The 24303-nt window shown below is 41.8% G+C and overlaps 1 protein-coding gene across 1 annotated transcript in view; it reads right to left on the reverse strand.

Moving 5' to 3' along the window:
• Positions 1–24303, reverse strand: part of LOC139750148 (MAM and LDL-receptor class A domain-containing protein 1-like) — a 308596-nt gene that overhangs the window by 16338 nt on the left and 267955 nt on the right. Inside the window, 5 exon segments of the mRNA XM_071664474.1 lie at positions 6389–6586; positions 16799–16946; positions 17107–17279; positions 17430–17612; positions 18699–18843. Coding sequence (XP_071520575.1) covers positions 6389–6586; positions 16799–16946; positions 17107–17279; positions 17430–17612; positions 18699–18843 — 847 coding nt within the window.

A 24303-nucleotide genomic window follows, 5' to 3' on the forward strand; every position in this document is an offset into this window, starting at 1 on the left:
AAGGCGATTCCCATCACATAATCACAGATCAACAATCTAGCAACCACAAACAACACATCTCTAGCTCTAATCAAGTCTCTATATATCTCATACTCTTCTCCTCGTAGCTTCAACTGCATAATATTTTCTTAAAGAACTATTCCATGCGTTCTAAATGATCATAACATTATGAAAGATACACATCCTTCCACTTTTCTCATGACTTTTTCCCGCTACAAATTTTTCTGACTTGTTTGATCTTACCATTTCCACTCCTTACTGAAATTACGGGATGCAAGTTATCCATCTTTGTTTTTGTTTTTTTCTATCCTGAGTTTAAGATTATGATATACTCACAACTTATGCTTGTGATATTTATAATTCCATTCAACAGAGCTACCGGTACCCCTACAATTTTTCTCCTTTGTAAAACTCTTCTCTCAGTCGAACTTTTCTATTATCATCCTTGCTAAACTTTAATCCCAAAACGTATCCACGGTTTCTAGTGACAATCCATCTCTCATATCTGAGGTGTTATTCTTCTCGTTCATACTCTCAGCTTCCTCCTTCATACATTATGAAAGTGATTTTCAATTCTATTTACCTCATCTTCTGAGTCACCGAACAGAACAGCATCATCTACGTACAATAACTGTGCTAATTTTATTTTGCTCCTTCATAATTAAGCAGTGTACTACTATCATCCTAATTTCTTCTCGTCTTACCTAAACCACCATCTACAAAAGCACTGGACTACTGTGGCAACATTGCACTTTCACGTTCATGTCAGTCCACATATCAACAAAAGATAACCCCGTAAGTCACATGGAAAGTGAACTTCCTAAAGCTCTTTCTTATCAGCTTTATCACATGTCTTCTCTACATTCGTCAGCGGTCCATGCATGCGAACTTCATTATCTGTAGAACCATGTCCAGTATCTTCCCAGGTGCAGACTTGTGGGCTATACATCATCTTTCCTTCCTAACTCCATATTGTTCCTCACGTATCCAATGTTCAGTTTTCCTTTAAACGGAATCGGTCACAATCTTACAATGATCTTCGCTACATGCGGTAAACGGATGTGTTTCCTTGAAGTTCTCACCATTATTTATTCTCTTTACCTTTATCTGTTCCTTTTCATTATGGAGCAACTATTTTCTTTATTTAGTCACTAAATACAAATAGAATTTTCTGTATTTTATTACAGTTTCCTCTAGGAACTCTCTCAAGGTGATGGTCACGGAAAGTCTCCATAACTAGCACTCCAGCGCCGCTTCTTGGCCTTTAGCGCCTCACCCTTAACAGGCCACAGGCAGAGGGCAACTCTAGCACAATGTTTTCAGAGGCTCCTACTCAATGTTCTTGCCAACTACTACCAAACGTATCTACCTCATGTTTCTGTTTGATGTTCAGTTCTACTATTTCTACCCAATGTTCCCTGCTAATGCTCCTACCTACTACTTCTACTCAATGTTCCCTGCTAATGCTCCTACCTACTACTTCTACTCAATGTTCCCTGCTAATGCTCCTACCTACTACTTCTACTCAATGTTCCCTGCTAATGCTCCTACCTACTACTTCTACCCAATGTTCCCTGCTAATGCTCCTACCTACTACTTCTACCCAATGTTCCCTGCTAATGCTCCTACCTACTACTTCTACCTAATGTTTCTTGCTAATGCTCCTACCTGCTACTTCTACCCAATGTTCCCTGCTAATGTTCCTACCTACTACTTCTACCCAATGTTCCCTGCTAATGCTTCTACCTACTATCTCTACCCAATGTTCCCTGCTAATGTTCCTACCTACTACTTCTATCCAATGTTCCCTGCTAATGCTTCTACCTACTACTTCTACCTAATGTTTCGATCTGTTCTCCATCATCTAAAACATCGTGTCAGTCAATCTTCCGTTAAAGTGTTTCCCTCTTCACCTTCTTTACTCTTATTCTTCAACAATAGTTTCTTAATTCTTGTATTCAGGTCTTTAAATTCTATATCTTTTGTCCTTAATTCATCATTATTTTTTGAAAAATCAGCTTCTTCCAGTTATGGTTTCTCCTCCACCTCGTCTGTTCTTATCTCTGCATAAGATATATTCACACAGGCGCATCCTATTTTACCAACCTCTGTCAGTACATTATTTACCTCATGCTTCCAACATACTAACATGTTCTTATTTTCCGCTGATGAGCAAATCCAACTTGTTGCTTTGGAACTTTACTTGGCGAGCAAGTCGCTATCTCCCCTGATTTATGTGGCATGTGGAAGTATGGACAAAGATGTGTAAACATTCTTATTTAACGAGAAAAGGATCAGCTATGGTTATGGACGCATGAAGATTTCCTTCTTCCACAGAAGGTTGACACGATTTGTCTTTCCTGAATATTTGGATTCACTGATCATTTCTGCATCTTTAACAACAGGAGACACAAGAACAACATTTGAAATATTTGCAGAAGAATTCTGAATAATGGTTTGGCAAAAAAGTTTTTTTCTATTTTTATTTTGCTTTGTCGCTGTTTCCCGCGTTAGCGAGGTAGCGCAAGGAAACAGACGAAAGAATGGCCCAACCCACCTACATACACATGTATATACATACACGTCCACACACGCAAATATACATACCTATACATCTCACTGTACACATATATATACACACACAGACATATACATATATACACATGTACATAATTCATACTGTCTGCCTTTATTTATTACCATCGCCACCTCGCCACACATGGAATAACAGCCCCCTCCCCCCTCATGTGTGCGAGGTAGCGCTAGGAAAAGACAACAAAGGCCCCATTCGTTCACACTCAGTCTCTAGCTGTCATGTAATAATGCACCGAAACCACAGCTCCCTTTCCACATCCAGGTCCCACAGAACTTTCCATGGTTTACCCCAGACGCTTCACATGCCATGGTTGAATCCATGGACAGCACGTCGACCCCGGTATACCACATCGTTCCAATTCACTCTATTCCTTGCACGCCTTTCACCCTCCTGCATGTTCAGGCCCCGATCACTCAAAATCTTCTCCATCTTTCCACCTCCAATTTAGTCTCTCACTTCTCCTCGTTCCCTCCACCTCTGACACATATATCCTCTTGGTCAATCTTTCCTCACTCATTCTCTCCATGTGACCAAACCATTTCAAAACACCCTCTTCTGCTCTCTCAACCACGCTCTTTTTATTTCCTCACATATCTCTTACCCTTACATTGCTTACTCGATCAAACCACCTCACACCACATATTGTCCTCAAAGATTTCATTTTCAGCACATCCACCTTCCTACGCACAACTCTATCCATAGCCCACGCCTCGCAACCATACAACATTGTTGGAACCACTATTCCTTCAAGCATAGCCATTTTTGCTTTCCGAGATAATGTTCTCGACTTTCAAACATTCTTCAAGGCTCCCAGAATTTTCGCCCCCTCCCCCACCCTATGATTTACTTCCGTTTCCATTGGTTACATCCGCTGCCAGATCCACTCCCAGATATCTAAAACACTTTACTTCCTCCAGTTTTTCTCCATTCAAACTTACCTCCCAATTGCCTTGACCCTCAACCCTACTGTACCTAATAACCTTGCTCTTATTCACATTTACTCTTAACTTTCTTCTTTCACACACTTTACCAAACTCAGTCACCAGCTTCTGCAGTTTCTCACATGAATCAGCCACCAGCGCTGTATCATCAGCGAACAACAACTGACTCACTTCCCAAGCTCTCTCATCCACAACAGACTGCATACTTGCCCCTCTTTCCAAAACTCTTGCATTCACCTCCCTAACAACCCCATCCATAAACAAATTAAACAACCATGGAGACATCACACACCCCTGCCGCAAACCTACATTCACTGAGAACCAATCACTTTCCTCTCTTCCTACACGTACATATGTCTTACATCCTCGATAAAAACTTTTCACTGCTTCTAACAACTTGCCTCCCACACCATATGTTCTTAATACCTTCCACGGAGCATCTCTGTCAACTCTATCATATGCCTTCTCCAGATCCATAAGCGCTACATACAAATCCATTTGCTCTTCTAAGTATTTCTCACATACATTCTTCAAAGCAAACACCTGATCCACACATCCTCTACCACTTCTGAAACCACACTGCTCTTCCCCAATCTGATGCTCTGTACATGCCTTCACCCTCTCAATCAATACCCTCCTATATAATTTACCAGGAATACTCAAGAAACTTATACCTCTGTAATTTGAGCACTCACTCTTATCCCCTTTGCCTTTGTACAATGGCACTATGCACGCATTCCGCCAATCCTCAGGCACCTCACCATGAGTCATACATACATTAGATAACCTTACCAACCAGTCAACAATACAGTCAACCCTTTTTTTAATAAATTCCACTGCAATACCATCCAAACCTGCTGCCTTGCCGGCTTTCATCTTCCGTAAAGCTTTTACTACCACTTCTCTGTTTACCAAATCATTTTCCCTAACCCTCTCACTTTGCACACCACCTCGACCAAAACACCCTATATCTGCCACTCTATCATCAAACACATTCAACAAACCTTCAAAATACTCACTCCACCTCCTTCTCACATCACCACTACTTGTTATCACCTCCCCATTAGCCCCCTTCACTGAAGTTCCCATTTGCTCCCTTGTCTTACGCACTTTATTTACCTCCTTCCAAAACATCTTTTTATTCTCCCTAAAATCTAATGATACTCTCTCACCCCAACTCTCATTTGCCCTCTTTTTCACCTCTTGCACCTTTCTCTTGACCTCCTGCCTCTTTCTTTTATACATCTCTCACTCATTTGCATTTTTTCCCTGCAAAAATCGTCCAAATGCCTCTCTCTTCTCTTTCACTAATAATCTTACTCCTTCATCCCACCAGTCACTACCCTTTCTAATCAACCCATCTCCCACGCTTCTCATGCCACAAGCATCTTTTGCGCAAGCCATCACTGCTTCCCTAAATACATCCCATTCCTCCCCCACTCCCCTTACCTCCTTTGTTCTCACCTTTTTCCATTCTGTACTCAGTCTCTCCTGGTGCTTCCTCACACAAATCTCCTTCCCAAGCTCACTTACTCTCACCACTCTCTTCATCCCAACATTCTCTTTTCTTTTCTGAAAACCCCTACAAATCTTCACCTTCGCCTCCACGAGATAATGATCAGACATCCCTCCAGTTGCACCTCTCAGTACATTAACATCCAAAAGTCTCTCTTTCGCGCGCCTATCAATTAACACGTAATGGAATAACGCTCTCTGGCCATCTCTCCTACTTACATACGTATACTTATGTATATCTCTCTTTTTAAACCAGGTATTCCCAATCACCAGTCCTTTTTCAGAACATAAATCTACAAGCTCTTCACCATTTCCATTTAAAACACTGAACATCCCATGTATATCAATTATTCCCTCAACTGCCACATTACTCACCTTTGCATTCAAATCACCCATCACTATAACCCGGTCTCGTGCATCAAAACCACTAACACACTCATTCAGCTGCTCCCAAAACATTTGCCTCTCATGATCTTTCTTCTCATGCCCAGGTGCATATGCACCAATAATCACCCATCTCTCTCCATCAACTTTCAGTTTTACCCATATCAATCTAGAATTTACTTTCTTACACTCTATCACATACTCCCACAACTCCTGTTTCAGGAGTTGTGCTACTCCTTCCCTTGCTCTTGTCTCTCACTAGCCCCTGACTTTACTCCCAAGACATTCCCAAACCACTCTTCCCCTTTACCCTTGAGCCTCGTTTCACTCAGAGCCAAAACATCCAGGTTCTTTTCCTCAAACATACTACCTATCTCTCCTTTTTTCTCATCTTGGTTACATCCACACACATTTAGACACCCCAATCTGAGCCTTCGAGGAGGATGAGCACTCCCCGCGTGACTCCTGTTTCCCCTTTTAGAAAGTTAAAATACAAGGAGGGGAGGGTTTCTGGCCCCCGCTCCCGTCCCCTTTAGTCGCCTTCCACGACACGTGAGGAATGCGTGGGAAGTATTCTTTCTCCCCTATCCCCAGGCAAAATGGTAGATGCAATATTTTCCACTTGCATGAACTAAAACATTGGTATGATGGGTGGAGGAAGACAAGTAATCGTATACGTTGATCAAACAGTGTTAAGAAAAATATTGCTGAAAAAAATCTCAACAGACTATATCATTTCAGGAATATCTTTTCTTTATACTGTATGATGAATGAAGTCTGTCATAAATGCTGGTTGACATGATAATCTTAGAGAAAAGTTCTAGTGCATTATATTCCTAGTCATGAAATCACAAATGTATTATTACACTTTGTATTGAGACACATATGAGCACAAGAATGTGTTACCATCTGACATACTTCAGTATGGCAGTCGTGAGGTTGTAGATCATACCTGGACATTTTGCCTCGTCACCACCATTAGGACAATCTGAGATTCCATCACATAGTAGGAGTGATGGTATACAGGTACAACGATCATCCATACACGAAAACTCTGCAGCATTACAGGGACAGGGGTTCCTTGTTGTGGTTGTGGGGCGTAGGGTTGTGGTTGTAGTCGACCTTGTCATCACAGTTGAACAGGTTGTGCCTGAGGAGAGAAAATATAACATGGCATGATGCACACTCACCACTCCACCACACTCTTCACTCCACCACACTCACCATTCTACCAAACTCACCACTCCACCACGCTCTCCACTCCACCACACTCTCCACTCTACCACACTCTCCACTCCACCACACTCTCCACTCAACCACACTCTCCACTCTACCACACTCTCCACTCTACCACACTCTCCACTCCATCACACTCACCACTCTACCACACTCTCCACGCTACCACACTCTCCACTCTACCACACTCTCCACTCCACCACACACATCACTCTACCACACTCTCCACTCCAATATACTCTCCACTCCACATTTAAAAGAACTCTAACTTTTCCACCTCTTCCTCTGGGAAAAACATGAGACTTCATTATCAGAGTTAGTACTGCTGAGGACAGTACACTGAGGCGCTCCGCCCGTGGCGGGTGGCAGACAGCCACATTACCCACCTGGGGATCGGGAGGATTGCTGGCGATTTCACAGTAAGCCAGCACTTCACTGGCTGTCAAGCATCACTCCTTTAGTCCATGTAGCTGTCTTTTCTTTCTGACTCACTCATGTATAAGTTGCTGTTATTCAGTTCACAAACATATTTTTTGTAACCTTGAATATTTCTCTGGCGTGTGTTACGCTCTAGCTCTGCCTTTGGGAAAAATATCTTCATAAGTGCAAGTGCTCGTAAGTAGCTGCTGTTTACAGACGACGAGACGTTTCATGAAAGTTAATGAGTGTAATGTTGTGAAAATGTATTCACTACTCTGTAATTTCCAGCATTTACTTACATGATTTAAGAGATAAGCTCTCCTTTCTGGAAATCATCCTCCACTATCAAACAATCATATCACTTTATATATATATATATATATATATATATATATATATATATATATATATATATATATATATATATATATGCATATATATATATGTATTGTTGACTGGTTGGTAAGGTTATTTAATGTATGTATGACTCATGGTGAGGTGCCTGAGGATTGGCGGAATGCGTGCATAGTGCCATTGTACAAAGGCAAAGGGGATAAGAGTGAGTGCTCAAATTACAGAGGTATAAGTTTCTTGAGTATTCCTGGTAAATTATATGGGAGGGTATTGATTGAGAGGGTGAAGGCATGTACAGAGCATCAGATTGGGGAAGAGCAGTGTGGTTTCAGAAGTGGTAGAGGATGTGTGGATCAGGTGTTTGCTTTGAAGAATGTATGTGAGAAATACTTAGAAAATCAAATGGATTTGTATGTAGCATTTATGGATCTGGAGAAGGCATATGATAGAGTTGATAGAGATGCTCTGTGGAAGGTATTAAGAATATATGGTGTGGGAGGAAAGTTGTTAGAAGCAGTGAAAAGTTTTTATCGAGGATGTAAGGCATGTGTACGTGTAGGAAGAGAGGAAAGTGATTGGTTCTCAGTGAATGTAGGTTTGCGGCAGGGGTGTGTGATGTCTCCATGGTTGTTTAATTTGTTTATGGATGGGGTTGTTAGGGAGGTAAATGCAAGAGTTTTGGAAAGAGGGGCAAGTATGAAGTCTGTTGTGGATGAGAGAGCTTGGGAAGTGAGTCAGTTGTTGTTCGCTGATGATACAGCGCTGGTGGCTGATTCAAGTGAGAAACTGCAGAAGCTGGTGACTGAGTTTGGTAAAGTGTGTGGAAGAAGAAAGTTAAGAGTAAATGTGAATAAGAGCAAGGTTATTAGGTACAGTAGGGTTGAGGGTCAAGTCAATTGGGAGGTGAGTTTGAATGGAGAAAAACTGGAGGAAGTGAAGTGTTTTAGATATCTGGGAGTGGATCTGGCAGCGGATGGAACCATGGAAGCGGAAGTGGATCATAGGGTGGGGGAGGGGGCGAAAATTCTGGGGGCCTTGAAGAATGTGTGGAAGTCGAGAACATTATCTCGGAAAGCAAAAATGGGTATGTTTGAAGGAATAGTGGTTCCAACAATGTTGTATGGTTGCGAGGCGTGGGCTATGGATAGAGTTGTGCGCAGGAGGATGGATGTGCTGGAAATGAGATGTTTGAGGACAATGTGTGGTGTGAGGTGGTTTGATCGAGTAAGTAACGTAAGGGTAAGAGAGATGTGTGGAAATAAAAAGAGCGTGGTTGAGAGAGCAGAAGAGGGTGTTTTGAAATGGTTTGGTCACATGGAGAGAATGAGTGAGGAAAGATTGACCAAGAGGATATATGTGTCGGAGGTGGAGGGAAGGAGGAGAAGAGGGAGACCAAATTGGAGGTGGAAAGATGGAGTGAAAAAGATTTTGTGTGATCGGGGCCTGAACATGCAGGAGGGTGAAAGGAGGGCAAGGAATAGAGTGAATTGGAGCGATGTGGTATACCGGGGTTGACGTGCTGTCAGTGGATTGAATCAAGGCATGTGAAGCGTCTGGGGTAAACCATGGAAAGCTGTGTAGGTATGTATATTTGCGTGTGTGGACGTATGTATATACATGTGTATGGGGGGGGGGTTGGGCCATTTCTTTCGTCTGTTTCCTTGCGCTACCTCGCAAACGCGGGAGACAGCGACAAAGTATAATAAAAATAATAATATATATATATATATATATATATATATATATATATATATATATATATATATATATATATGGATGGGGTTTATGGATGGGGTTGTTAGGGAGGTGAATGCAAGAGTTTTGGAAAGAGGGGCAAGTATGAAGTCTGTTGTGGATGAGAGAGCTTGGGAAGTGAGTCAGTTGTTGTTCGCTGATGATACAGCGCTGGTGGCTGATTCATGTGAGAAACTGCAGAAGCTGGTGACTGAGTTTGGTAAAGTGTGTGAAAGAAGAAAGTTAAGAGTAAATGTGAATAAGAGCAAGGTTATTAGGTACAGTAGGGTTGAGGGTCAAGTCAATTGGGAGGTAAGTTTGAATGGAGAAAAACTGGAGGAAGTAAAGTGTTTTAGATATCTGGGAGTGGATCTGAAGGCGGATGGAACCATGGAAGCGGAAGTGGATCATAGGGTGGGGGAGGGGGCGAAAATCCTGGGAGCCTTGAAGAATGTGTGGAAGTCGAGAACATTATCTCGGAAAGCAAAAATGGGTATGTTTGAAGGAATAGTGGTTCCAACAATTTTGTATGTTGCGAGGCGTGGGCTATGGATAGAGTTATGCGCAGGAGGTTGGATGGGCTGGAAATGAGATGTTTGAGGACAATGTGTGGTGTGAGGTGGTTTGATCGAGTAAGTAACGTAAGGGTAAGAGAGATGTGTGGAAATAAAAAGAGCGTGGTTGAGAGAGCAGAAGAGGGTGTTTTTGAAATGGTTTGGGCACATGGAGAGAATGAGTGAAGAAAGATTGACCAAGAGGATATATGTGTAGGAGGTGGAGGGAACGAGGAGAAGTGGGAGACCAAATTGGAGGTGGAAAGATGGAGTGAAAAAGATTTTGTGTGATCGGGGCCTGAACATGCAGGAGGGTGAAAGGAGGGCAAGGAATAGAGTGAATTGGATCGATGTGGTATACCGGGGTTGACGTGCTGTCAGTGGATTGAATCAGGGCATGAGAAGCGTCTGGGGTAAACCATGGAAAGCTGTGTAGGTATGTATATTTGCGTGTGTCGACGTGTATGTATATACATGTGTATGGGGGTGGGTTGGGCCATTTCTTTCGTCTGTTTCCTTGCGCTACCTCGCAAACGGGGGAGACAGCGACAAAGCAAAAAAAAAAAAGAAAAAAAAATATACATCATCTCTGGGGAGAGGGGAGAAAGAATACTTCCCACGCATTCCTCACGTGTCGTAGAAGGTGACTAAAGCGGACATGAGCGGGGGGGATAGAAACCCTCCCCTCCTTGCATTTTAACGTTCTAAAAGGGGAAACAGAAGAAGCAGTCACGCGGGGAGTGCTTATCCTCCTCGAAGGCTCAGATCGGGGTGTCTAAATGTGTGTGGATGTAACCAAGATGAGAAAAAAGGAGAGACAGGTAGTATGTTTGAGGAAAGGAACCTGGATGTTTTGGCTCTGAGTGAAACGAAGCTCAAGGGTAAAGGGGAAGAGTGGTTTGGGAATGTCTTGGGAGTAAAGTCAGGGATTAGTGAGAGGACAAGAGCAAGGGAAGGAGTAGCACAACTCCTGAAACAGGAGTTGTGGAAGTATGTGATAGAGTGTAAGAAAGTAAACTCTAGATTGATATGGGTAAAACTGAAAGTTGATGGAGAGAGATGGGTGATTATTGGTGCATATGCACCTGGGCATGAGAAGAAAGATCATGAGAGGCAAGTGTTTTGGAAGCAGCTGAATGAGTGTGTTAGTGGTTTTGATGCACGAGACCGGGTTATAGTGATGGGTGATTTGAATGCAAAGGTGAGTAATGTGGCAGTTGAGGGAATAATTGGTATACATGGGATGTTCAGTGTTGTAAATGGAAATGGTGAAGAGCTTGTAGATTTATGTGCTGAAAAAGGACTGGTGATTGGGAATACCTGGTTTAAAAAGGGAGACATACATAAGTATACGTATGTAAGTAGGAAAGATGGCCAGAGATCGTTATTGGATTTCGTGTTAATTGATAGGCGCGCGAAAGAGAGACTTTTGGATGTTAATGTGCTGAGAGGTGCAACTGGAGGGATGTCTGATCATAATCTTGTGGAGGCAAAGGTGAAGATTTGTAGGGGTTTTCAGAAAAGAAGAGAGAATGTTGGGGTGAAGAGAGTGGTGAGAGTAAGTGAGCTTGGGAAGGAGACTTGTGTGAGGCAGTACCAGGAGAGACTGAATACAGAATGGAAAAAGGTGAGAACAAAGGAGGTAAGGGGAGTGGGGGAGGAATGGGATGTATTTAGGGAAGCAGTGATGGCTTGCGCAAAAGATGCTTGTGGCATGAGACGCGTGGGAGGTGGGCAGATTAGAAAGGGTAGTGAGTGGTGGGATGAAGAAGTAAGATTATTAGTGAAAGAGAAGAAAGAGGCATTTGGACGATTTTTGGAGGGAAATAATGCAAATGAGTGAGAGATGTATAAAAGAAAGAGGCAGGAGGTCAAGAGAAAGGTGCAAGAGGTGAAAAAGAGGGCAAATGAGAGTTGGGGTGAGAGAGTATCATTAAATTTTAGGGAGAATAAGAAGATGTTTTGGAAGGAGGTAAGGAAAGTGCGTAAGACAAGGGAACAAATGGGAACTTCAGTGAAGGGGCTAATCGGGAGGTGATAACAAGTATTGGTGATGTGAGAAGGAGATGGAGTGAGTATTTTGAAGGTTTGTTGAATGTGTTTGATGATAGAGTGGCAGATATAGCGTGTTTTGGTCGAGGTGGTGTGCAAAGTGAGAGGGTTAAGGAAAATAATTTTGTAAACAGAGTAGAGGTAGTAAAAGCTTTGCGGAAGATGAAAGCCGGCAAGGCAGCAGGTTTGGAGGTTATTGCAGTGGAATTTATTAAAAATGGGGGTTACTGTATTGTTGACTGGTTGGTAAGGTTCTTTAATGTATGTATGATTCATGGTGAAGTGCCTGAAGATTGGGGGAATGCTTGCATAGTGCCATTGTACAAAGGCAAAGGGGATAAGAGTGAGTGCTCAAATTACAGAGGTATAAGTTTGTCGAGTATTCCTGGTAAATTATATGGGAGGGTATTGATTGAGAGGGTGAAGGCATGTACAGAGCATCAAATTGGGGAAGAGCAGTGTGGTTCCAGAAGTGGTAGAGGATGTGTGGATCAGGTGTTTTGCTTTGAAGAATGTGAGAAATACTTAGAAAAGCAAATGGATTTGTATGTAGCATTTATGGATCTGGAGAAGGCATATGGTAGAGTTGATAGAGATGCTCTGTGGAAGGTATTAAGAACATATGGTGTGGGAGGCAAGTTGTTAGAAGCAGTGAAAATTTTTTTTATCGAGGATGTAAGGCATATGTACGTGTAGGAAGAGAGGAAAGTGATTGGTTCTCAGTGAATGTAGGTTTGCGGCAGGGGTGTGTGATGTCTCCATGGTTGTTTAATTTGTTTATGGATGGGGTTGTTAGGGAGGTAAATGCAAGGGTTTTGGAAAGAGGGGCAAGTATGCAGTCTGTTGTGGATGAGAGAGCCTGGGAAGTGAGTCAGTTGTTGTTCGCTGATGATACAGCGCTGGTGGCTGATTCATGTGTGAAACTGCAGAAGCTGGTGACTGAGTTTGGTGAAGTGTGTGAAAGAAGAAAGTTGAGAGTAAATGTGAATAAGAGTAAGGTTATTAGGTACAGTAGGGTTGAGGGTCAAGTCAATTGGGAGGTAAGTTTGAATGGAGAAAAACTGGAGGAAGTGAAGTTTTTTTAGATATCTTAGAGTGGATTTGGCAGCGGATGGAACCATGGAAGCGGAAGTGGATCATAGGGTGGGGGAGGGGGCGAAAATTCTGGGGGCCTTGAAGAATGTGTGGAAGTCGAGAACATTATCTCGGAAAGCAAAAATGGGTATGTTTGAAGGAATAGTGGTTCCAACAATGTTGTATGGTTGCGAGGCGTGGGCTATGGATAGAGTTGTGCGCAGGAGGATGGATGTGCTGGAAATGAGATGTTTGAGGACAATGTGTGGTGTGAGGTGGTTTGATCGAGTGAGTAACGTAAGGGTAAGAGAGATGTGTGGAAATAAAGAGAGCGTGGTTGAGAGAGCAGAAGAGGGTGTTTTGAAGTGGTTTGGGCACATGGAGAGGATGAGTGAGGAAATATTGACCAAGAGGATATATGTGTCGGAGGTGGAGGGAGCAAGGAGAAGAGGGAGACCAAATTGGAGGTGGAAAGATGGAGTGAAAAAGATTTTGTGTGATCGGGGCCTGAACATGCAGGAGGGTGAAAGGAGGGCAAGGAATAGAGTGGATTGGAGCGATGTGGTATACCGGGGTTGACGTGCTGTCAGTGGATTGAATCAAGGCATGTGAAGCGTCTGGGGTAAACCATGGAAAGCTGTGTAGGTATGTATATTTGCGTGTGTGGACGTATGTATATACATGTGTATGGGGGGTTGGGCCATTTCTTTCGTCTGTTTCCTTGCGCTACCTCGCAAACGCGGGAGACAGCGACAAAGTAAAAAAAAAAAAAAAAAAAATATATATATATATATATATATATATTCCTATGAGTCCATGGGGAAAATGAAACACGAAAAGTTCCCAAGTGCACTTTCATACAATAATCATATCATCAGGGGAGATACAAGAGAGGAATATAACAGTCAGTTGATATACATTGAAGAGACGAAGCTAGGACACCATTTGGCGTCCTAGCTTCGTCTCTTCGATGTATATCAACTGACTGTTATATTCGTCTCTTGTATCTCCCCTGATTATGTGATTATTACATGAAAGTGCACTTGGGAACTTTTCGTATTTCATTTTCCCCGTGGACTCATAGGAATATCTTGATCACGCGCAAAATTGTGATCCTTTCCAATATATATATATATATATATATATATATATATATATATATATATATATATATATATATATATATATATATATATATATGTTAGGGATGAGAGAGCTTGGGAAGTGAGTCAGTTGTTGTTCGCTGATGATACAGCGCTGGTGGCTGATTCATGTGAGAAACTGCAGAAGCTGGTGACTGAGTTTGGTAAAGTGTGTGAAAGAAGAAAGTTAAGAGTAAATGTGAATAAGAGCAAGGTTATTAGGTACAGTAGGGTTGAGGGTCAAGTCAATTGGGAGGTGAGTTTGAATGGAGAAAAACTGGAGGAAGTGAAGTGTTTTAGATATCTGGGAGTGGATCTGGCAGCGGATGGAACCATGGAAGCGGAAGTGGATCATAGGGTGGGGGAGGGGGCGAAAATTCTGGGAGCCTTGAAGAATGTGTGGAAGTCGAGAACATTATCTCGGAAAGCAAAAATGGGTATGTTTGAAGGAATAGTGGTTCCAACAATGTTGTATGGTTGCGAGGCGTGGGCTATGGATAGAGTTGTGCGCAGAAGGATGGATGTGCTGGAAATGAGATGTTTGAGGACAATGTGTGGTGTGATGTGGTTTGATCGAGTAAGTAACGTAAGGGTAAGAGAGATGTGTGGATATAAAAAGAGCGTGGTTGAGAGAGCAGAAGAGGGTGTTTTGAAATGGTTTGGGCACATGGAGAGAATGAGTGAGGAAAGATTGACCAAGAGGATGTATGTGTCGGAGGTGGAGGGAACGAGGAGAAGAGGGAGACCAAATTGGAGGTGGAAAGATGGATTGAAAAAGATTTTGTGTGATCGGGGCCTGAACATGCAGGAGGGTGAAAGGAGGGCAAGGAATAGAGTGAATTGGAGCGATGTGGTATACCGGGGTTGACGAGCTGTCAGTGGATTGAATCAAGGCATGTGAAGCGTCTGGGGTAAACCATGGAAAGCTGTGTAGGTATTATATTTGCGTGTGTGGACGTATGTATATACATGTGTATGGGGGTGGGTTGGGCCATTTCTTTCTTCTGTTTCCTTGCGCTACCTCGCAAACGCGGGAGACAGCGACAAAGCAAAAAAAAAAAAAGAAAAAAAAAAAAATATATATATATATATATATATATATATATATATATATATATATATATATATATATATATATGGATTGGGCAGTGAAGGGAGATTAATAACAGGGTCTTGGAAAGGGTGGCAGGTCTGCTGTCTGTAGTGGGTGGGTACGACTGGGAGTTGAGTTAGTTACTGTTTGCTGATGACACGGTACTGGTGGAAAACTCGTGTGAAAAACTTCAGAAGCTTTTTTTCATGTTGAAGGCCTCAGTCATGGACAAAAGTCCACATCAAGGCCGGACCCTAATGGAAATAGAGAATTATGAAAAGGAAAAAGTAAAGTTAAGTGAAAGTATTTACGAATTTTTGAGAGAGTGAAAAACCTGTTTAAAAATGTGCGGCAGGTCATAATTACTGGGAAAGACATGAGGAGGCAGAGAGTCCCACAGCTTCGACGTGTAGGGAAATAAGTTGGTATCAGAACGGCCTACCCTTGAGTTGCTGATGGCCACACCATAATCATGTAACGTAACAGCCGGCTGAGTATTGCGTGGTCTAGCTAGTGGTGAGGGCATACAAGCAGCCAGCTCTCGGGAGGAAAAACCGAAGTAATACATATAGAAGAGGGAAAGTGAACCACGTTGCGGCGTAGGGCAAGGGGTTCAAGTTTGAACGTTAACCTGGGACAGTTTAAAAGGCGGACCACTTTCGACTCAACTCTGTCAAGTAACGATACAGAGCTAGAGCCGCCCCAAATGTGAGAGCAGTACCCCATACAAGGACGAATCAATCCCTTATATAAACGGCGCAACTGTTCAGAAGTTTCGACATTTAAAGCGGACACCCAGTTTCTTAGAGGCAGACTTACTATTCCTATTATTGGGTTTTCTAATGAAAAGAAGCAGATTACCTAGAATGTTAGTTTAAATGAATAGAACCTGGCAGAAGCGGAATGTTTTAGATAACTGGGAGTCAACACGGCAGCCAATGGGAACGTGGGATCTGAAGTGAGCCATGGGTAGGGCGAGGGGATAGTGGTCCTGGACGCACTGAAGAGTGCGTAGAAAAATAGGTCATTGGCTGTGAGGACAGTGAGGGATATGTTTGATTGTGTAGTAGTCCCGATGGTGATGTTTGCAACCTACAGGTAGTTTACTAAGAGACATCATCCTGGATCTTGGTTTATAAAACTGTGAACTGATGATACATGTACTCTGGTCAAGGTTGAGACAGTCCGTCGTATCTAGGAACGACGGTGATCTGCAAGCAAACTCATATATGAGTCGTATATACGGAAAGTTCATAACGTGTTAAGTGGCTCTTCTGAAGCATAGCTTAGGTCCAAGCAAGGATACAATCTTCACAATTCCCATCAAGTTGCTGAATGGTAAAGCAATGCTACTACGTGGAAACTAACGTTTGGAGAATATGTGAAAATGTTTAAGATAAGACGCTTCTGTATATTTGGCTATGTTGACGTAGGAACATTATCAACATTATATGCCCGTTTCCATCCATCCATGAATTGGGTAGAGACGTAGAATTATTTGATACGAAACATGAGAACAGTGGCTGAAAAATAATGAGATACTGTGCGAATTAAGTACACAAGTAATATACGGCAATAATCCCTAAAATCACAACTCACATCACTTCACAATAACCAACACTAAAACGTTAAGGAAGATATCGTTTGGCAGATGATATAACGACATTATGTGTTTTCAAAATGATATCTGATAGATTACTCACTGCAGCTCATTTCATCGGAGCCATCACTGCAGTCGACAAAACAGTCACAGAAGAAGGCTTCAGGTATACACTGTCCTGACTTACACGGTAACTCATTAGGATCACATGTGCCATTGACTGGTGGGGGCCCAACACCTGTCTCACATTCCTGAAACATGTAACAAAGAATGAAATCTGTAAACAAAATTAAATATGATTCATGAAAGATGTATATATATATGCATATCGTAGTATATTTCTGCTTGTAAACCATTGAGAGTATTTCTTATTGTTGCAAGGTGATAAGAATCGTTGCATATTAAACTTACAGGAGTGAAAGATACGTCATCTATTGCAATGTAGGTGTGCGTAGATGATCCAGTCTCAGCTTCAATAAGGACGAAAAATGATGTGTCCATGTTGATTGGTACCACCTTTTCCAGCCACGATGACGCATGATTCCCAGTGATAGATATCAACAACTGTCGTTGAGCAGCTTTCGCTGTAGAGCAACAGTAGTAAGTAATCAAGAGAAATGACAACACAAACATCATCAGAGTTTTGAGCAAACAATGTGACAAATCATAAACACAAATATATGTATAAAACGTCACCACTGTGATTGGTAGCGTCAAAACAGAATCAAGCTTACTCTGCAGGTAAAGTCTGAGGGCTCCTACATCAACACTGGGAGCAACTAAGGTGAGGTCTGCATGCATGTACAACCAGAAACGAACGTAACAGATGCCCACTGAGGCTGGGTAAAGATTGTTTATCTTCAGGGTTGCCAGCTTACCTGGCTCACCAGTTGTGCTTGACACATACAAGTATTTTCCTGCAAAAAGATCAAACACCTATGAGGGTGGGACACTCAGCCGTAGATGATGACTCTTGGTAATGAGTCACAAAGTCAAGATCATCTTAAAACAGGAGCCAAGCGAAAGGTTTTCTTCCCTGGCTCAGATCATCTGATCCTGATCTAGAAATGAACTTATCGTCTACCAGTAAGATCATCGATGAATGTGCCATCGACATTGACATTTGGCTTTTTCATCTCAAAATCAGTAGGAGCCTTTCTTGTTTCAAGGGAAAACATGGTAAATGTCAATAAAATCCAGCCTACTGAACCTGCAATACTCTATAGAAACGAAACCATCTCCAAAATGAAAGGAATGTGAAGCAGTGACCTTTACCTTTGATCATTTGGTCGTCCTTCGTTGTATTCCAAGGTATCTTAATGATAAATTGTAATAAACAGGACGCTTAATTTTGTAGTTATCAAGCGGAAAGTAACTGGGCGGATGGTTGGACAAATAGACTGAGAAGCTCACCACTTAGTAGAGAGAAACCAGAGACTTGATTTTGTGAGACACCACTAACAAGACATCACTAATTAAGACAGAAGAGATGATTTATTGTTGAAGTCGATATATGATACATAGTGGAAAGGGAAGCATCTTGCAAAATACATAATGAAATGTTCGGCATGTTAACAGGACAAACAAAGTACATTTAACATAAGGTAAGATAATAAGAAACTAATACACTTCATGATAACAGCTTATTTGTTGTTGATGACACGCACAGATTGCCTGCTGCAACGTTTTGCGAGGAACATGACCAGATGCATGACGGTAACAACACAGACAATTGTACGACAATTACGGGCCACTAGTGTGCTCAGGGAAGATAGGGAACCAAACTATCGGTTACCGTCTGATGTGCCATAAGGTAAAACGTTTTTATTGCTGTGGACTGGACAATAATTCTTGCTGTGGACTGGACATTAATCATTGCTGTGGACTGGACATTGATTATTGCTGTGGACTGGACATTAATTCTTGCTCTGGACTAGACATTAATCATTGCTGTGGACTGGACATTGATTATTGCTGTGGACTGGACATAAATTAGTATTAACCAGTAGAGCCGAGGGTGTGGTCGTGTGGTGGGCCAGTTGTGGGGTCGCCAGAGGAGATGCCTTGAATCCACTGTGTGTCGTCATCTGTACTCTGGGTGTAGTCACACTCCGTCAGCCAAAATGGTGAGTCAAAGTTACAGTTACCCTGGATCATAATACAGGACGTTACCACTTATGGACATGATAAGTTATTTTCTAAAGATAAAAGAGATAGTTATGTTCAAGATGTGAACACCGACGCGTGTAAGATGTGAACGCTAAGGTGTATAAGAACTACAGCGAGTCCAGTATCCCGTTATTGAACATGTGCTTAAGGTTTATATGCATAACAAAGTTTTCATCATTATAAGACAACACCAATTATGACTTTCTTAACAATTCATAATGGTATAGTTATCACTTATATAAGATCCTTAAGATGTTTACCATAAAACAAAAACTGTTCATGGACATAATCATACATCAAAAATACAAAGTTTCAAGCAGCATTATGTAACATCATCTTTACAGACTTAGTAAAGTTTATCTTATCTTCTTTAATTTGCAATGAATCATTTAAACAGTAGAGTGAGGCAGCTGTACACTCAAGGGGCCACACAAGCCTTTATCATCTCATGCTGTCATACAACTCATGATTTATCTGAATATTCACAACATTCACTAACTCTTCACTAAATTTGTTCCATTCAATCACCACATTTTTACGAGGGAAAAATTACTTCAAATACTTCCAGCGAATCTCTCGTTTAGTTTCTTAGTGTGCTGTCTCGTAACTATGTTATTGTAATTTGCGAAGCTGATCAATATTCATCTTTTCAGACTCACTGAGAACCTCGACCATTGTTTCAATGTCTTTCCTCACAGGAAAATCAACGGATGGTATTTTTCTTCGCTGTGACTCATCTCCGATATTTCAGATACATATTTTGTTGCACCAAGTTGAACCTTTCCTGGTAGATCCGTGTGCTTATTCATGTGGGATGACGTGACTCGTGATGAACCAATGTATCCTAAGTATCTAACAAAACCAATTTTGTTATTAACCAACAAATAATTTTCCTCTTTCAATCTTCCCTTACTATGGTGTTACAATGGTAGACTAGGTTCCGTGTTATCCCAAATTCCCTCTTGAGCACAAACTCTTATGATTGATACGCTATTACATTGTAATCAGAGACTGACATCCTTCAGCTATGCCCCAGCTTCACCTACCACTATCCATAAACATATTCAGGTATGATACAAGTTTCTCTGACAGGATGTGTTCGCAGATCAGGAATAACTCTGACCCCAAGCCTGAGCCATACTAAGCACACCTGGTTACTTTCTGTGTCACTACTCCTCTGATTTAGTTGTTCTCACATTGTTGTGGAGTTTTATATTTCTTGCACCGCGTTTATGACAATGATAAGTCTTAAAAATTCTGGTGTTGTAACTTTATCTTTAGTACGTACTGGATACATGTACCCATAGGCATTATGAGTATCTTGTTCTTACAAGCCAGTTTACACATATCGTACGATTTGATTACACTAACATCATTCATGAACCTCTGGGGTACAGCGGTAAGCTTTACTGACCGTGACGCATTCACGGGCGGCCCAGGGTCCAGCGCATAGGTTAGAATCCTGGTTGTGGCAGTCAGTCCACAGTCAACCCAGATGTTCATTCTCATCCAGGAGTTGCTGGATAGAATGGATATTAGGCCCCACAGACCTTCCCATGGTTTACTCTGGACACTTTACCCGCCCTGGTTCAGTCCACTGACAGCACGTCGACCCCAGTATACCACATCGTTCCAGTTCACTCTATTCCGTGAAAGCCTTTCACCCTCCTGCATGTCAGGCCCCAACCGTTCAACATCTTTCCGCTCCATCCTTCCATCTCCAATTGGGTCTCCGCGTTATCCTTGTTCCCTCCACAACTGATACATATATCTTTTTTGTCAACATTTCCTCACTCATTCTCTCCATATGTCCAAACCTCCTCTGCTCTCTTAACCACACTCATTTTATTACCACATATCTCTCTTACCTTTTCATTACTTACTCGATCAAACCACATGTTGTCCTGAATCATTTCATTTCCAGCATTTTAACGCAATGATTAATCCTTTCTAAAGGTCAACCCTATAATCAATCTTATGTTTTCAATTACCGCCTGGTATGGCAAGCTAAACAATAAGGATAAAAAACTTGAGAAAATTGTTATGAAATCTAGGAAATTGGGTGCCAACACTAAAACATTAAATATGCTGTATCAACAATGTGCAATGAAGCAGGTGGTGAAGATCATACAAGATACAACCCGTCATCCTATACATCAATATTTTTAAGGTTAGGAAGAAGACTGTCTCTGCCTACACAGCGCACCGATACATTCAGGAAATCATTTGTACCAAAAACCATTAACCATCCGAAGACGCTGTGGTAACTCCTTTGTGATATACGTAGCTTCTGAGTGCAATAGATGACTATGTGATAGTTTATGTGGTACTTTTATAGGATATTCTATCATTTCTATTATATAATTCTTATACTTTGTGACCTTGAATTGAGCTTCTGGCCATAAAGAATTTCATCTCGTATCATGTATGCAATATGACAATAGACATCTTATTTCACTCTATCCACCATCCTCCGCACAGCCTCATCTATAGCCCATGCCTCGCATCCATATCATATTGTTGGATCTGCTATTCCTCCTGACATACCCATTTTTTTTCTCTTTCCACACCTTTAGCGCTCCCAGAACCTTCGTCCCCTCCAGTAAACTATCTCACTTCCGCTACCATAATTCTATTCTTTGTCATGTCCACCTAAAACACTCCCCTTCCTATAACCTTTCTCCATTCAAACTCACACCCCAACAGACCTGTCCCTAACATAAACCAAATATCTTTGCTTCTATTCACATTTACTCTCAACTTTCTCTTTTCACACTCTTTTCCATACTCAGTCACTAACTTCTGCAGTTTCTCACTCCAATCAGCTACCAGTGTTGTATCATCAGCAAACAATAATGATTCACTCCCAAGATCCTCTCATCCTTCACACACTACATACTCACCCCTCGCTACAAGATCCTCGCATTCACTTCCCTCATCATCCCAACTATAAACAAATTGAATACCACGGTGACATCACACATCCCCTGCCGCAGATTGACCTTCACTGGGAACCATTCATTTTCTTCTCTTCCTACTCGTACACAAGCTTGATATCCTTAATAAAAACTCTTCACTTCCTCGAGCAGCTTTCGTCCCACACCGTATGTTCTTCAAACCTCCACAAAGCATCTCTATCAATCTTGTCATATGCTTTCTCCATATCCATAAATGCCACATACAATACCATCGGTTTTTCTAAGTATTTCTCAGACACATTCTTTAAAGCAAATACCTGATCCATACTTCCTCTACCATTTCTGAAACGACATTCTTCCTTGCCAGTCTTATGTTCTGCAGATGCCTTCACCATGTGAATCAATACTCTCCCATACAACTTAACAAGTATACTTAACAAAGCTACACATCTTTTAGTTTGAACACTCACCTTTATCCCCTTGCCTTTATACAGTGACACTATACATGCATTCCGCCAGTCCTCAGGCACCTCACCATGATCCGCGCACCCTAATACCTAGTTCCTTCTGTGAGGAGAAACTAATTCCATTCGGGAAAACTGAGCATGAAATTCTTTAGAACATATATAATGTAAACAACAGACTCCGACAAGGCGTTTTACAACCTCAGACAGATAACTACAGGGCACATCCTATTATCAACCGTATCATAAAGAAGGAATAATCAAAACGAGATAACATAAGGAGAGTAGGTGAACACGCATCTCGCTACCCAGGCCAGGCCAACTACACTCGCATAATCTCCTTTAACCACAAGGTACCCCCTACTTTAACGACCAGGACAGTTTCCACTCTGGCATGGCAAAAACACGTTGCACAATCCTGTGTACTGGTGATGGGATTTGAAACATTATGAACTGTTAACACCAGATGAGGCGAATTGCCTCCGTGAAACATGTTGTTTATTGTAAAGTTTCAAAAAAAAAATCACCTGAACTCCTACTGAAGAGGAACTACCACATTCGTTCACACTCACTCTCTAGCTGTCCTGTGTAATGCACCTAAACCACAACATCCTCACCACATCCAGGCCCCACAGACCTTTCCATGGTTTCCCCAGACGTTTCACATGTCAACTGACAGCACGTCGACCCCGGTACACCACATCGTTCCACTTCACTCTATTCCTTGCACGTCTCTCACCCTCCTGCATGTTCAGGCCCCGATCGCTCAAAATCTTTTTCACTCCATCCTTCCACCTCCAATTTGGTCTCCCGTTTCTCCTTGTTCCCTCCACCTCTGACACATATACTCGCTATGTCAACCTTTCCTCACTCATTCTTTCCATATGTCCAAAATATTTCAACACACCCTCTTCTGCTCTCTCAACCAAACTCTTTTATTTGTCAAACATTTAATTTCTAACACATTCACCCTCCTCCGTACAAACCTATGTATAGCCCATTCCTAGCAATCATACAATACTGTTGGAACTACTCCTTCAAACATACCCATTTTCGCTCTCTAAGATAACGTCCTCTTTCTACACATTCTTCATCACTCCCAGAACCTTCGACTCCTCCCCAACCCTATGGCTCACTTCCACTTCCATGGTTCCATTTGCTGCTAAGTCCACTTCCAGATATCTAAAACACTTCACTTTCTCCAAGTTTTCTCCATTCAAACTGACATCCCAACTAACTTGTCCCTCAACCGTGCTGAACCTAATAACCTTGCTCTTGTTCACATTTACTCTCAACTTTCTCTTTTCACACACTTTTCCACACTCAGTAGCCATCTTCTGCCGTTTCTCACTCGAGTCAGCCACAAATGCTGTATCATCGGCAGTTGGTCCACGCAGGGAATACTTGGGAAGTATTCTTTCTCTCCCCTGTCCCCAGGGATATATATATATATATATATATATATATATATATATATATATATATATATATATATATATATATATATATATATATGATAGAGTGGCAGATATAGGGTGTTTTGGTCGAGGTGGTGTGCAAAGTGAGAGGGTTAGGGAAAATGATTTGGTAAAAAGAGAAGAGGTAGTAAAAGCTTTGCGGAAGATGAAAGCCGGCAAGGCAGCAGGTTTGGATGGTATTGCAGTGGAATTTATTAAAAAAGGGGGTGACTGTATTGTTGACTGGTTGGTAAGGTTATTTAATGTATGTATGATTCATGGTGAGGTGCCTGAGGATTGGCGGAATTTTGCATAGTGCCATTGTACAAAGGCAAAGGGGATGAGTGAGTGCTCAAATTACAGAGGTATAAGTTTGTTGAGTATTCCTGGTAAATTATATGGGAGGGTATTGATTGAGAGGGTGAAGGCATGTACAGAGCATCAGATTGGGGAAGAGCAGTGTGGTTTCAGAAGTGGTAAAGGATGTGTGGATCAGGTGTTTGCTTTGAAGAATGTATGTGAGAAATACTTAGAAAAGCAAATGGATTTGTATGTAGCATTTATGGATCTGGAGAAGGCATATGAGAGAGTTGATTGAGA

This window comes from Panulirus ornatus, chromosome 9, assembly GCF_036320965.1.
Source record: "Panulirus ornatus isolate Po-2019 chromosome 9, ASM3632096v1, whole genome shotgun sequence".
Lineage (NCBI taxonomy): Eukaryota > Metazoa > Arthropoda > Malacostraca > Decapoda > Palinuridae > Panulirus > Panulirus ornatus.